The 14,726-nt window shown below is 48.3% G+C and overlaps 1 protein-coding gene across 3 annotated transcripts in view; it reads right to left on the reverse strand.

Annotated features, from left to right (window-relative positions):
• The window catches only part of SH3RF3 (SH3 domain containing ring finger 3), a 366,639-nt gene that overhangs the window by 154,546 nt on the left and 197,367 nt on the right, over window positions 1–14,726 (reverse strand). For all 3 annotated transcript variants that reach the window (XM_053200337.1, XM_027069408.2, XM_053200338.1), the window contains exon 2: window positions 498–773. In XM_053200337.1, coding sequence (XP_053056312.1) covers window positions 498–773 — 276 coding nt within the window. The remainder of the gene's footprint in view (window positions 1–497; window positions 774–14,726) is intronic.

Raw genomic sequence — 14,726 nt, forward strand, 5'->3', positions numbered from 1 at the left:
TAGTTTGTCACCAACCAGAGTCCCTCTCTCCAAGACAATCCTGGCCCTAAGCACACCTGCTCACCTGCCCTCTGGGGCTCCAGAGGATGCAGCTGTGGCATGCTGGTTTCCGGGTCCTACCACCACATTCCTGTGAGCCAAAAGGGATCTCTGCAGCAGCCTTCCTTGATAAGCCTCCTCTCCCAGGGCCTGCAAGTCCTGGAGAGACTTCATGCCTTTGTACCTGAGTTGTCACTGAGACACCATGACTCAGGTAACAGAGGGTCCTGTGTCTGTTACCCAGAGAGCCCCCTGTCAGCTCTCAGATGGAGCTACCTATCAGGCTGTGTGCCATCTCTTTCCACTGAACAAAAACTCAGGAAGTAGGAACAACTGTTCTCCTCACTTACAGAGGCACAGCAGAGAGAGTGTGTCTCGGGAAGGAGCCAGAATTCAAATCAGCAGAAAGGTGGGAATTGAGAAGGGTGGGTGGCAGTGTTCACAGAGACCTCCCTTACCTTGGTGAAGGTCAAACAGTCCTTGTCCTGGTCTCTGTCCTTCATCTCGAAATCATAAAGTGCTTTGCCCTGGGGCGGGGTCTGTGGCAAGGGCCGGATGCACTGGATGTAGCTGGCGGGCAGGAAGCCATGAGCCCCGTGCAGCTCCCCATGGTACCAGTGCTCATCCACCCTGCGCCGCAGGATGATGATGTCGCCCTTGCTGAACTTGAGGTCGCCGGGTTCTTTCCCCTCATAACTGTAGAGAGCTTTCCCATAGGGAAGCTGGGAAAGAGTCTGAAAGCAAAACATAGCATCTGGTTACTCAATGTGGCCTTCCTGCTGCCAGGTTAGATCTGCCTAGGTTAGGGGCTCCCATGCAGTGTGGGCACATATAGAATGCTCTAGAGTGGGAAGTACTTCAAAGGAACAGATGCCCTGTATGGGAATACTCAAGCCCATGGTCCTGCCAAGACAAGATGGTCCCTGTAATGGCAGTCCCCCCTCAAATAGTACACGAGAGGGGGGCCTTCCACAGGAACTAACTCACTCTGCCAAAAAGAACTCTGAAGGAGGAGCTAAATTGTCATCAATTATAGGTGAGGGAACTGAGGCACAGAGAGAGAGAAGGTAACTGGCTCAAAACCTCACCTCCGTAAGGGTTGCAGAATTCCCACTCAGGTGGCTGGCTCTGGAATATTCTCATCTACTACTCTATGTTGAACTGTCCTCCACTGAGTGCTATTTCTAGCTGCCAGACTTCCAACAATTATTGTCCAATAAAATTTTCCAGACTGCACCTCTGAACCTTCACAACTCAGAATATGTGTCAAGGGGGTTCCCGGGTCAAGGGGACGGACCCACACTGACTGTGGGACTTTCCCACTCACAGCCTTACAACCAATGGCATACACCTGTGACGTCAAGCCCAGAGGGACAGTCTGGCCATGGAAGGTGGAGGCCAACCCTGGGACATTGGTCCCTCATGCACTAGAAGTTCTAACAAGTGGTCCCTGGCTGTCACAAACATCCCTGCCCCGGCCCTATACACACACCAATGACAAATAGCTTTTTGATGCATATGGCAGTCTGGTCCAGAAGTACAATTTCAAGACCATAAAACAGTATCTTCTTAATGTCAAGGGATGTTCTTGTCATCCTGTCAAAGATGAACCAACCATTTCAAAAGTGATCTGCCATCTTTGGCCTTAAATGGTGAGTTACAGGCTCTGAAGCCAAAAGGAATTTGTGGCAATCTTCTGCTCCTCTGAAATAAGGAGTCAGTCAAACTACCCTGAAACTTGAACTCGATGTCACCATCCACTTCCTGGGGTCTTCCAACTTAACCGGACCTGTCTCATAAAGACCAGTGACTACCCTTCTGTGTGGGCAGGCAACACCCATCAACTGAGTAAGCTCTTCCAGAAGCCAAGTCTCTGCCAGAGGAAAACCAAAGGAAAACCCACCACTGTCCCTGTGTCAATACCCAACAATTTCCCTGACAGAAGCCGCATTTTCTTACCAGGGCTGTCTATGCCAAGGATTTCTTTAGTATTCGAATCAATCAATAGAACCACAAAAGCCTGAAGCAGTAGTACATCGAAAAGCTCTTTGTAGGGGACTTAATAGCATGTTGGCAACTCAATCACTCTGCATTTATGTTTCAGCGATGTCAAATGACAGCAGTTAAGAGAGAACCTGCTGGCAAATTGACAAACAGCCACCACTAACCAATTAAACAGTAACACCAGAGGATTTTTCGTTGCAGAACTCAATGAGGGGAAAAAAAATCAGTTTGCTTCCAATAATACTCATCCTGGCTAGCTTTGTACTCTAAGCACAATAGCCCATAACAGGCCCCGATTTCACAGGGCTGAAGCAAAGGGGTGATTTGCAGCACAAGTACCGTGATGAGACAAGAATGGAAAGGGCTACTGGCTGTGAATCACCAGAAGAACCTCACTGCCACACAAAGGCCAGTCATCCCCTGGCCCAGGGGTCATCAACTGGGGACAGTTTTGTCCCCCCGGGGAACATGTGGCAACATGTAAAGACATTTTTGGTTGTCACAACTGGGAGGTGGGGTGCTATTGGCATCTAATGTGTAGAGGCCAGAGAGGAGGCTAAACGTCCTACAAGCACAGGGCAGCCCTGACAGCAAATAATTACCCCTCCCAGAATCCCTGCCGCAACCCGTGAGGTTAAATTTACAAAAAGACAGAGTAGCTTTCTTGCTCTATTTAAACTTAGTCCATCACAACTTTAAAAGTTAAATATTACATTGATTTCCATGACAGGAGTCTGTTCACTATTGAGCACATGGAGAAGCTGAGACACCCACTGAGAGGTAAGAGGTGTTAAAGGGGCAGTAAGGAGAGAACCCACAGTCACACTTGAAAATGGGCCTCAGTTCAGTGCAGAAAAGAAACCTTCACTTTGCCGCAGACTGTTTCCTTTTACCACCACCCCCCGCCCCACCTCCCCGCCGACTAAGAGGGCAGTGCTCAAAAGCAGTATTTGGAGAGCCACACACACTGAGGTTGCTGGTCATTTTTGCTACTCTTGATAATGAAGAAAAGCAAGAACGGCCAGATTCACACTTTTGTTTCTATGGGCTGTACCTCCATCTGTGCACCACCATGCTGTTTGAACATGCAAAGCTCCCCGTCCTCCCCATGCACAGGGGATGCCAGCATCCACACTCTGGCCCGCTTACGACCAGCTCTACCACTCAGTTGAAACAAACACTGCTCATGCATGCTGTGCAATCCTGGCCCCAACCTGCCTGGGGTGCACGGAAGGGCCTGGGAGTAGTGACAAGAACCTGAGGCTGTTCTCACCTAGGTGGCCTGGCTCCAGGCCTGGTGTTTGTGAGTAGTGTGTCTTTTTGGCTGTGTAAGGAATGTACTGCTGATGTCCAGGGGCCCTGGTCTCTCAAAGACTCTCTAAAATCGGCATGGCCCCATCCATCCAGGCACTGTGACCCCAGACCTCCTGGTCAGCCCAATGCCTTTCACGGCCCAGATCTACCTGCCTCTCTCTGTGCTTTCAACTTCTCTTCCAAGTTCCAAGGGAACTTAGTTCCAATCTAATTGCTTACTTGACTTCTCAAAATGGACATCCCATGGCTGTCCCTGGAGCCTACACTCCCTGCATTCCTCACTCTGGTCAGGGACTGCTGGCCCACTGCCAGTCCTGTACCCTGTCCCCCGCGCCACCCCCCCCCCCCGTGTGTCCATCTTCTCCCTTTAGGGAGAAGGACTTTAGCACTAGTCCTCAAGTTTTACTGACCCCACTGGAAGGCTCTCAGGGAGGCACCAGGCATGCCTCTACCCCCATGGCTGGGTCCTTCCTCTCTCTCACCTATACCACTGCAAACCTCCAGCAGCAAGTCCCTGGCCCCAGGCAGCCTACTGTGAGGCTAGATGCCCAAACAGAGCTGATCCTGTCACCCTGGGCCTCATGAGCTTTCAGGGGCTACCTACTACCCTGAGGAAGGGGCACCAAGCTCCTCGGCATGGCATTCAGGATGCCCCGACACTGGCCTCAACACAGCTTCCAGCCACAGCCCCCGATGCTCTTCCCCACTCCCTGTGCCAGCCATGGGGCCAGCATCCTTGCACACAAACAGCACATGCTTCTGGAACCTCTGGAGCTTCTCTCTCCTTGGCTCCAGACTCTCCCTCCCAAACCCAGAGGCAGCAGGCTGTGCTCTCCAATGTCTGGGAGCCTCTACTCCATCACACCCCTAGCCCCTATTAAACCGAGGCCTCAGGATAGGAAAGTTCCTGGCACATGGCAGGTATCCCATGCATGTCTGTTCATTTAACTAGGCTCAGTTTATTCCTGAGATAGGGACTGGATGAGGACCAGAAGTGGGGAAAGTCAGAAATGACAGACAGATCTCACATGGCACCACTTGTAAACCAGCATGCCTCACAGAGATCCAGGATAAGGGTGCCGATCCCAGCTCTGCGCGGAGGAGCAAAAGAACAGTTGTTCTAGTGGGTGAATCAGGGAAACAGAGGGGCCAGAGGCATCTGAAGCCACAGAAGCAGGGCAGGAGTGGTCTACACACATCCTCACCATGGCTGCAGTGGAGGCCCAGTCAGGGCCAACCACCTGATGACCTGAGGTCAGATCATGGGGCTCAGAGCACACAGCACAGCCTGGCTGGCTCAGCCATGCTCCGGTGTGCGCCCATGGGTGGGCAAGGAGAGGGAGAGGGGAAAGAGAGAGCCATAGAGAAGGGAAGTGGGAGAGAGAGCCCATCTAAGAATCCCCTCCCCAGGCTGCCAAAGATCAGCACCTAAGGGAGCAAAACTGAGACACAGGACACATTTCTGAGGGCAACAATAAAAGTCAGGGATGGTACCAAGAGGAGATTTATTCAGGGGGACAGAGCAGTGGGAACCTGCTGGTTCTCACTGTTAGGACTCTCAGACCTCCAAGGCGCCTTTCATCTTCAAAGCTCTTTATAAGATTAACTAATTAGTCCGTGACAGGGCCTGGAGGCAGCACCCGCGAGAACTCTCCCAGGCCAAGGAAATTGAGTGGGTTTCTGTGTGGCCATTTCCTCTCTGCTCCTTATAACCTTTCAACTGTGTGCTTCCCTTTGGAGGAATCCTATTCAAACGTTGTCACTGAGCCAGCATTCTATGGGCTCAAGACATTAAGGAAAAGAAATAAAAGGAAAATGGAAATGCATCTGGGATGCCTACAGGATAATTAACACCAGCAACCCCTGCAAGGCATTAATAATAATTAAAACTTATAATGTCAATTTCATGGCTCATTACTCAGATGTAGCACACAAATCTTACTGTGGGCTTAATGCTCTACCCTGTGGAGACATGGGTGCTCACACATGCACAGCAGCACCATCTCCATCTTTTATGGAGATCACCGCAGCAGCAGGCTTTGACAAATGTGCCTCCATTACACCATGTTGCTGACTAGGCTCTAAGTCACGCTGGCTTCCCTGGGAGTGGGGCCTGGAGCATAGGGGGAGGGCAGTGTGGCAGGGAGGGCCAGGTCTTTCTCTTCCAGATTCCCCAGCAAGCTGGGGTGAAGAATGTGGACAAACAACTCATCTGTGTTTTTTAGACTCTAAGGACTAAACCATTCTCTCTTATTCAGAGCTTCCCAGGCAACACTTGTGGTTAGCACAGGTTCTAATTACATGTTACCAGTGGAGGGCCCCCTGGACTATCAGACCCATGAGGACAGATACTGTGCCTGTTTTTGTTCAGATGCTGCATCCCTGACCTCTGGCCTGATATACATCACATGCTCAAAAGACCTACTGAACGAATGAACATATGGACCAATCAAACCAACTCCCCAGGATTGGGCCTGGGCTAAGCCCCTGGCTGGAAGAGCTTCCCCTGCACATTATTTTTCCCAGGATATGAGGTTCAGGGTCCACATAGTCAAAAATCCTATTGCTAGGAGTGGCTGGGCCCAGATAAATGGGGAAAATCCCAATGACTACTCTAAGAGGAGAGCATTACAACTGGAGGAACCAGGCCAAGCAAAGGCATAGAGTTGGACACAGACACAGTTGTTGGACACAGACACAGAGCTGGAGTTGGGCACAGTTGGACACAGACATGGGCCTGGCTCACAACAGACATGGCAAAGTTGACATTCATTGGGGAAATACATCCTGGCATGTTGTAGGGTTGGTGAGTGGGCCATAGGGGAGGCTGCCTGACCATAAATGTGCCAAGCCTTGCAGGGCCTACAAAGGTGGCAAAGAAAGCTAATTACACCCCAATATCCACTTGCTCCTTCTTCTGGACAGTGAAAATACTCCAAGTTTCAACTGGGGTCAAGGTCACCCAGCTAAAAACTTCATTTCCCAGCCTCGCATGTATATAGCCATGGCCATGTGTCATAACAGTCATCAGAATGCATGTGAAAGTAACTTGTGCAATTCTGGACCCCATTTCATAATGACATTTGAGAAGAAATCCTAATTCCTGTTTCTCCCTTCCACAGCCTGAATGGCAGAGGGGTGGAGATGAGCCAGCTTTTTCCACTCCAAGGTCCCACTCAGAGCAAAAGGAGGAACCTGCTCCTTGAATGACCATGTAAAACAGATCTCTGTACTGTGACATGAGGAAAAGGAACTGTACCTTACTTAAGCCACCATATTGGGGGAGCTCGGCCTGTATCCTGACTAATTCAGAGGATCAGAGGTGTGACTTACGATTTCAACAGCTTGTAAGCAGTTTTCAAGGCAAAGTGTTTATTCTGTACCACTGTAGAAGTTACCATTCATGTATTTCCTATTAGAACATAGACACTCTCAGGTTTAGAATTACTTGAAAAGCCATGATTTCCTTGGCCTTATCAGGTATTAAATCCTGAAACAGAATGTCCCCACCTTCTAGTTCACAAATTAAATTTGTGATAGAGATGTCACTACATCACATGTCAACCAGGACATTCTGGGTTTTATTTTAAAGCAATTCAAGCTCCTTTTTCCATTTTTATCATCACAAGCTTGGCATTGCGTCCTGTACTTTTGTTCCTTTCACTCTGCTATTCTGATGATTTTTTTCTTTCTGGTATTTGCATACTCGTGCTTCCAAGAATTTATGGAACACTGCAACGTGCTAGACCCTGCAGCAGGTTAGGGACAAGTAAGACACATCCCTTTATTCAGAGGGTCACCAAACAGGGCAACCAAAGAAAAATGCACAGTTTGTTCCCAGGCACAGGTGGGGTGAGGACACCCCTCAGCAGTTACCATGTGATGCAGACATAAACTCTCCACTGCCAAGAACTGCCTTGAGCCGCTTCATGTTCAGCACACGTTTCATGTTTCAGCAAGATTAGTGAGGATTAAAAAGAAATTGTATCTCTCTTTCTCTCTCTCTCTCTCTGTTTTTTGTTTTTTTCTTTTACTTTTCCAAGAATTTGTCAAAGGCCCCTTCTCAAGTTTGTGTGCTGTTCTATATGCATTTTGGCAGTCAATTCGCTAATGTTAGTGGTAATTTGCTAGAAGGTGGTAGGGCTTAACTTCTCATTCTGAGCTATTAGGAGAAGTGAAATTTAAGGAAGGCCACATTCTGCCTGAGTGACACCTGGTGACTTTGGGTGGATGGAATCATTTGTATGCAGAAGGTGTGAAGCCCCTGGGGTTCCTCCAGATGAATGGTGCTACATAAAGCAATGCTGTGCTTATGCCATTAAAGGGATGTGGCTCTTTGAACCTCTTCTCAAATTAGCTGATATAACTTTGTAATAAAACCACCATGGCATAAGAAATAAAACTTTTCCATAACAGCCCACTCCTCTTCAAAGAAGTTACGCTTAAAAAACTTCCGTCACCCTTCTGAGGGTCTGAAGCCACTTCTAAGCTACTTGCATATGTTACTCTGGAAAAAACGAGAGACACCAGGATCAAATAAAGTGCAGTAGAGAGAAGGTAGGATCCAGATTAAGGTCTTCTGAAAGCAGACTAAGAAACCAGTCACATAAAACGTTGCTCCTAACAATGACATAGCTCAGTTAGGTTTTTTTGTTTGTTTTTTTCTATTTGGGGAGATTTATAGCCAACATTAATGAAAATACTGAGAGTGAAGATAATTCTGGGGAAGCTGCATGTACACATGTGTGTGCACACACACTGACATGCTCACAGGCAGGGCCTTGGCTCAGCATTCACACTGAGGAAGGTCTCAGACAGTTAGCTTGCTCCCAAGTGATAGAGAGTCCCATGTGTGATGATCAGATCTCCTAGCAGTCTCCTCCCTGTCCTCAGGGAATACACAGCACCAGCAGCTCATTTTTTACTACTCACATGAAGAGGAATAAAGAGTACCCCCAGCATCACCAAAACATGAGTGCCTCTGCTGGCCCCCAGGACAAGATCACCACTGGTGCCCACTGGGCCGGCTCACGTGGCTGCCAGGGAGCTTCCTACCATCTGTCAGCACAGGCTAGGGGAGTCAAGCATGCGTGCCTGCGTGTGTGCCCTTTCTCCCTTCATGACCCGTGCATTCTTTGAAGTCTGAGCAGCTTCTGACCATGCACACCTGCATTTCTGAACACCAGGTTTTTCAAAGTTGGCTGGTTTTACAGAGTTTCCATAGGAATGCTACAATGTGCTGTTGCATTCTAGTCGAACAACGGCTTCACAAAGTTCTGTTTCATCAGCAATCTCTCTATTTCTGTTTGCAAAGATAAAGACACCCTCCGTGAAGCTCCTCAGGAATGCTTGTGCTGTCCAACTCCAGATTATCTACATTGTGGCAGGGGTGAGGGAGCTTTGCTCTTTAACATATGCTTCAGCCCCCCTAACTGTGCCCCTCAGAGGGCCTTGGACACACAGTGACTGACCTATCCGCACATGGGGCCCTGGACTACCTCCTCACTCTGGAGAGGAGGAAAGAAAGGAGCAGTGGGACATGAAGGTTGGGAATAAAAACCAGAAGGTTCTATGAAAGGGAGAGCAAAGAGACCTGAAGACCAAGGTCCCTGGCCAGAATTCCATGGGTTCTCTGGTCCAGTGCTGTGTGTGCCATCAGGCAGAGCAGACAGCCACACAAGAAGACTCCCAGGAGCTGCAAAGGAGGCCACCACCAAGAGGTATGGCCGGGAAGGGGACAAGGAATGGCCTCCTTTCACTAAAATCAAAATGCACATGCCCAGAGTCTCCTTGAGTGCAGAAACAGCCTGCCCTCCCACTTGGCTGGGAGAGGCAAAATGTAACTGTGTAAATGGCCTGGCCAGCCAGCTGAAGGGCAGGGAGCAAGGCCCCCTGTGGGAGGAGCCAGGCTTACTGTGCCCCCTTGGTTTCCAAATTGCTCTGGCCCAGCACCCAGCATGATCCCTCAGACAACAGTGTACGCCCCAGTCCCCAACCTCCAAAGCTGCCATGCCAGTCTGCTCTCCTTTATTTCCATAACACATTTCCACTCAAGAGCTTGCAAAGGTTCAAAGGCTAACAAAATGAGGTTCTCAACCCCTGTGAGAAGCCTGTTGTACACACATGTACCTACGTTCCGTCCGACATCTCCCAACTCTCCGTGGACCTCCACCCCTGCCTGCTCACCGCCCCTGCCACCCGCAAGCCAGGCCCTCTCCTCACCATCTGCCTCTGCGACCTCATGGTGCTCTAGAGGTCCTGCCGCTCTGGGAGCTGTGACAGCCCATTTGTCTGTGCTTCATTCTATGACCTACCCAAAGTGTGAAGAATGCCCTGTAACATCTGGTTCATAAAGGAAATCAAAAGTAATTCTGTTCTGACAATCATGAAAACATGAGATAATTAGATTGCCTGGAGAAGTTTTAACCCTAGGCTTGGCAGTCTTATATCTAGGCTAGGCAGTCTTGTATCTAGTAAGTATTGTAGGTATTTGTTTAGAGACTAGAACACCTAGTTCAGTCTCCTGAGACCCCCCCTTCACACTATGTACAGAAAGAGGCATGTTTGGATAGCATGCATGTATGTACGCAAGCACATCCACAGGTACACACACTCAAACTGTTCCTCAAACATAAACCGCCCACTGCATACCTGGGTTTCTTGCTCTGACGTCAGAGAGGAGAAAGGGAAGGTGAACATCTAATATTAGCATAGATTAGGAGCTGGCACACCATGGCCCTGGGGCCAAATCTATCCTGCCTGCTGCCTTTGTAAATCAAGCTTTATGGGGATGTGGCCACACCCATCCATTTACAACAGCAGAGCTGAGTAGTTGTAACAGTCCCTATGGGTCACAAAGCCAAAAGCATTTGCTATCTGGCCCTTTACAGAAAAAGCCTGCAGCCCCCTGGAATGGAACCTCAAAGCTAGCAATGGCCCAAGGTCAGATGCTTGCATGGTTTTCACTAATTCCAGGGAAAAGGTGTGGGCAGCTGCAAGGCCCCTCTGTGTAGCAGGGAATGAGCTACATTTAAGAGTGGCATTGACATTTCCACGGTCAAAGCAGTGATTTGGGAGTTGGGGACAGCTCTGGCTTGGTGGTGGCCTTGTGCTGTGCCTTTTGACAAAGCGCCCCCATATGCAGGGCCTCATTTTCCCATACACCAGAGATAATCAAATCTGTCCTTCTAAACTTCCTAGTAATGTCAAGAGAATAAAATTGATGGCATGTAACGAGCTTTTGGTTTCTTAATGAAGAAGGTGCTATAAAAATGATTATCGTAGACTGTTTGCTGAGGCAAACAAATGTTCCAGGATCCCGGATGCTGGTGCTAGAAAAGGCACCAATAACGACCCCTAAGTGTAAACTGGAAGTAGTATCAGATGGAGGTGGTGAGGACAACGCCCTGCCTGGCACCTGTGCACACACTGGGTGAAAGTAAAACTGGCAAATGTCTAGGTGTCCTCCTCAGGTGTGACATCCTCTCTTTCCCTTCTCATGGGTCTCTGGACACTGCTCAGGGTCCCAGGAGTCCCTTCCACCTTGATTCCAAAGGGATGTTCTTCATCCTGACATCCACAGCTCCTGCTACCCCTTCATCATAAGGACTGGCCGCTTTCCCCTGAGCTTTTGGGATGTCGTGTGCTGCTTCCTGAACTCTCCCAGTGTGTCCAGCCAATTCCTCACAGCCACCCTACAGGTTGGTATTATATTGCTGACACTCTACAGATGGGAAACAGGCACAATGGAATTCAGTAATTTGCCCAAAGTCCCAGCTGTGCTAGGAAACAGCACACCGGGGTTGGAACCCCGACAGTCTGACTTCCAAAGCCAAGCATCAACCCACCACTTACGCCACCTTCTAAAAATAATGTGACCATTTATTTAGTGGCTACTCCATGCCAGACAGTCCAGGTAACTTGATTATTGCTCACAGGAACCTTGTGAAGTAGGAATTGTTATTGCCATTTTATAACTGAGGAAAACGCAGAAAGGCAAGGATGTTCCTCAGTGTCATGGGACCCACTTCCAGCTCATAACCCCAGCCTGCCTCCTCATGCTCCTAAAGCAGGAGAGGAGACCTCATGGGAGCCAATGATTACCTGGAAGGAAACGTGGAAGGAAAAGGAAAGGGGTGGACTGATTATCCATGAGGCCAGAAGGGTTCATATCTTTACATTTCACCAATTTGGAGAAGAAGTACTCATTTTCCCATTTTCTGGCAAGACCACATCAATAATCCTCACTGATGTCAAAATGTTCCTAGAAGCGTTTTGGACAATGGTTACCTACAGGAGCACGTGGCTGAGTACTGCAGCATGCCCTGGCATGAGGACTATGGTCTGTACCTTGAAAAGTGGCCTCTGTCTGGCAGCTTCCCAGACAGGGAATATAATCCCTCCCAGGGAATGAAGGGGTCACTGCCTGCAACCCTAGCCCCTCCACTCCAGCCACTGTTGGGGCCTGAATCCCGGGATGTCCTGGCCAGTGCTATGTCTGACATATTACACCAAGGTTCCTAAGAGAAAGACACTAACCAAAGTCACCTTTATGGGTCAAAAGGGCTTCACACTGTGTACCAGGATCTCCAACTACCTCAAAAGGTCAGGAGGTCAGGAAGGAAAGCAAAGGCTTCAACATCTGTTGTTTTTCAGAAAGGAAAATAGGGGTAGATGGTTCCTTGCAGGTTCTTATTTCAACCAAAACTAACCATCACATCACCTTTAAATATTTTTTTACACATTATTGTTTTAATGCTACCCTCCTCCACAAAAAAAAAAAAAAAAAAAAAAAAAAAAAAAAAAAAAAGAAAAGAAAAAGTAATACAAGCAAGTAAGGGAAAAATAGGTATTTGTAAATATCCATGCAGAAAAATTAGTTTCCCTAAGAATCCAGCTTTATTTAAGGGCAAAGAGTTAGAGTCCTCAACCGTCGAGGGGTTTGAAGGTGGCTGTGCTGCAATGTACTTGACTGTCACACAGTGGATGCCCTGTGCCTCAGTGTCCTCATCTGTAAAATGGGCATCATCAAGTACTTCTCTCCAAGGGACCTTGTGAGAATAAATAAGGTAACAGCTATCAGTCCCTCATACCAACACCCAGAACCTGGTTTGTACCACAGTTTCCATTTGTGTTAAATAACTTCCCAATGATAACACTATCAGAAAGGAGCATATCGCCTGTTTGTTCAGATGTCCACATCAAAACATCACATGCCACAGATACAGGAATATTTTGTGAAAACAAAGACCTGAGCAAAACAAACTTGACCATGATACTACATTAGTCAGTTATAAAAAGAAAAGTTGTCCCATTGACAGAAGGATGAGTGCCATGCTCCACGAGGCCCCACACATCCCCTTGGCAGCGTTTAAGGGCAGCACCTCAAGAACCATTCCTGCTTTCCTTCTCCCCATCCTTCACTACCACGTGAGTAGCACATTTTGCCATGTGGGAGGTGGGGGCCACGATGCCAGGCAGCATGGCCCCTGGCCACAGGGAAGTCACAGGGCAGATGGGGGCAGGGCCAGAAGGGAGACAAACACACCAAACTCCCTGTGGGCTCTGAGCCTGGGGTCCTAGGCAGGGCGGGTCTGGTCTTCTTGTGAGCAGAAGGGGGTCACAAGACCACTGGGGGTCCTCTCACTACAGATAGGCCCTGAGGTTCTTAGAAATCTTTACATTGTGCGGCCAATCTCAGAAAAAAAACATCCCATAGACCCTTTTGTAGATTTTCTCTGCCCTCTATAAATGCTTCAGGCACTTAGATATATGATAGAAAAGTATGTAAACTTCAAGCCCTGAATTAACATTTTGAACATTAACATTTTGAAAAATAGGGTTTGTTATTAGGTTTTTAAAAATTAAGCATGAATCAAAGGATAGCTAATGGTTTGGGCTTAATTCACATATATATTGAATTTGCCTGCTTTATACTAATTCTGCAATTTGTGATCTACACAGGATAGAGGTCTGGGTGTGCGGGGCTCAGACCACAGTGTGTCCTGGGACAGGCAGACGCTGGGGCAGAATTCCTCACTGCAGCCACGTAGGCTGAGCCTTGATGAACGTGGCTGGAGCCAGAGGGGATCCCTTGGTTATTTCCATGTTGACTTACAGAAATAATTAACTACAGATATTTATTTACAAAATGCTGGGCTAACTTTGTAATGGAAATCACCACAAAATTAGATGTCAGAGTCACTTTTATAGACTTCAGGTGAACTTCATAAATCAATGATTAATGCAAATACTCTCACTAAGGAGAAGCAAACAAATGGTCTCCAGAGTCACTGCCATAGTGTGTGTTTAAGCGTGGCGGACCACTGCCAGGGCTGGCATCCTCCCCTCACGCAGGGGCTGGTTCATGCAACAGCAGCTTGCAAACTACAAGGGAGGTGCACAGCCAGCCCTTTGCATTTGTTAGCCGTGTACTTGAGGGAGAAATGTACTGGCGGCAGCTTTGCTCTGAAATGTATGCTGGAGAATCACCCCGGTTACTACCTATTCTATCTATGAGAAACTCTTTCTTGAAGCCTTCATGCTTTAGTGTGATTTTGTAAACCCATTTTAAAGTGCAAACAGGGTCTCTAGTCATCCTCTCACCCCACCTAAAAAGACCATCTCTCCAGCATGGAACCTCTTCGCCCACATAAGGGAGGGTCTTTCTCCTGCTGGCCGGCTTCCTGGCCGAGTAGTGATTTTTGGCCTGCCTGAAATACTCAATATTTTACTAAAATATTAAAAAGCTTACTTGGCCTGCCTGAATTTTCAAAAATTAGGAGGAGGAACACCATCTACGCTAAACATTTTCTGATGGGTAGTGAACAAAACATAACAAGTCCCTGCCCTCATGGAGTTTATGTTCCAGCAAAGGGACAAGCAAGGAAATAGTAAGCAAAATTGAGAGATTAGAAAGTTAAGTGCTAAGGGGCAAACAAATCAGGGAAAGGGACAAGAAAATGCGGGAAGGGGGCAGGTCGAAATCTTAGAGGGGTGTCACTGAGAAGGTAACCCTGGGCAGCCCTAAGTTGGGGGCACGGGGCCTTGGAAGGGTGAGAGGGAGCCGGGGGAGGCTATGCAGCTCCAGGAGTTCCAGGGGGTCCCTGAATGAGATGGGTGCAGTCAGGAGCTTTACATTTGCAAACTGAGGCACAGGAAGAGGATAAAGAGGAACACAGAAATTTCCTTCTTACAGGGAACATTTTAGGAAGAGATGAACTGTTTGTTTGGGGCAGGTGAGAGGCTGCACCTAGCCCCTATAGCTCTAGCTTCAAGACAGTCAAGTCCAGCATTCTGGATCAGGCTGAGGGACAGAGTGACGCCAAAGGCTGGTAGAGATGGCATTCTCACTGCCATGAGGCTGTAGA

Source organism: Acinonyx jubatus, chromosome A3, assembly GCF_027475565.1.
Source record: "Acinonyx jubatus isolate Ajub_Pintada_27869175 chromosome A3, VMU_Ajub_asm_v1.0, whole genome shotgun sequence".
In the NCBI taxonomy this organism is placed as follows: Eukaryota; Metazoa; Chordata; class Mammalia; order Carnivora; family Felidae; genus Acinonyx; species Acinonyx jubatus.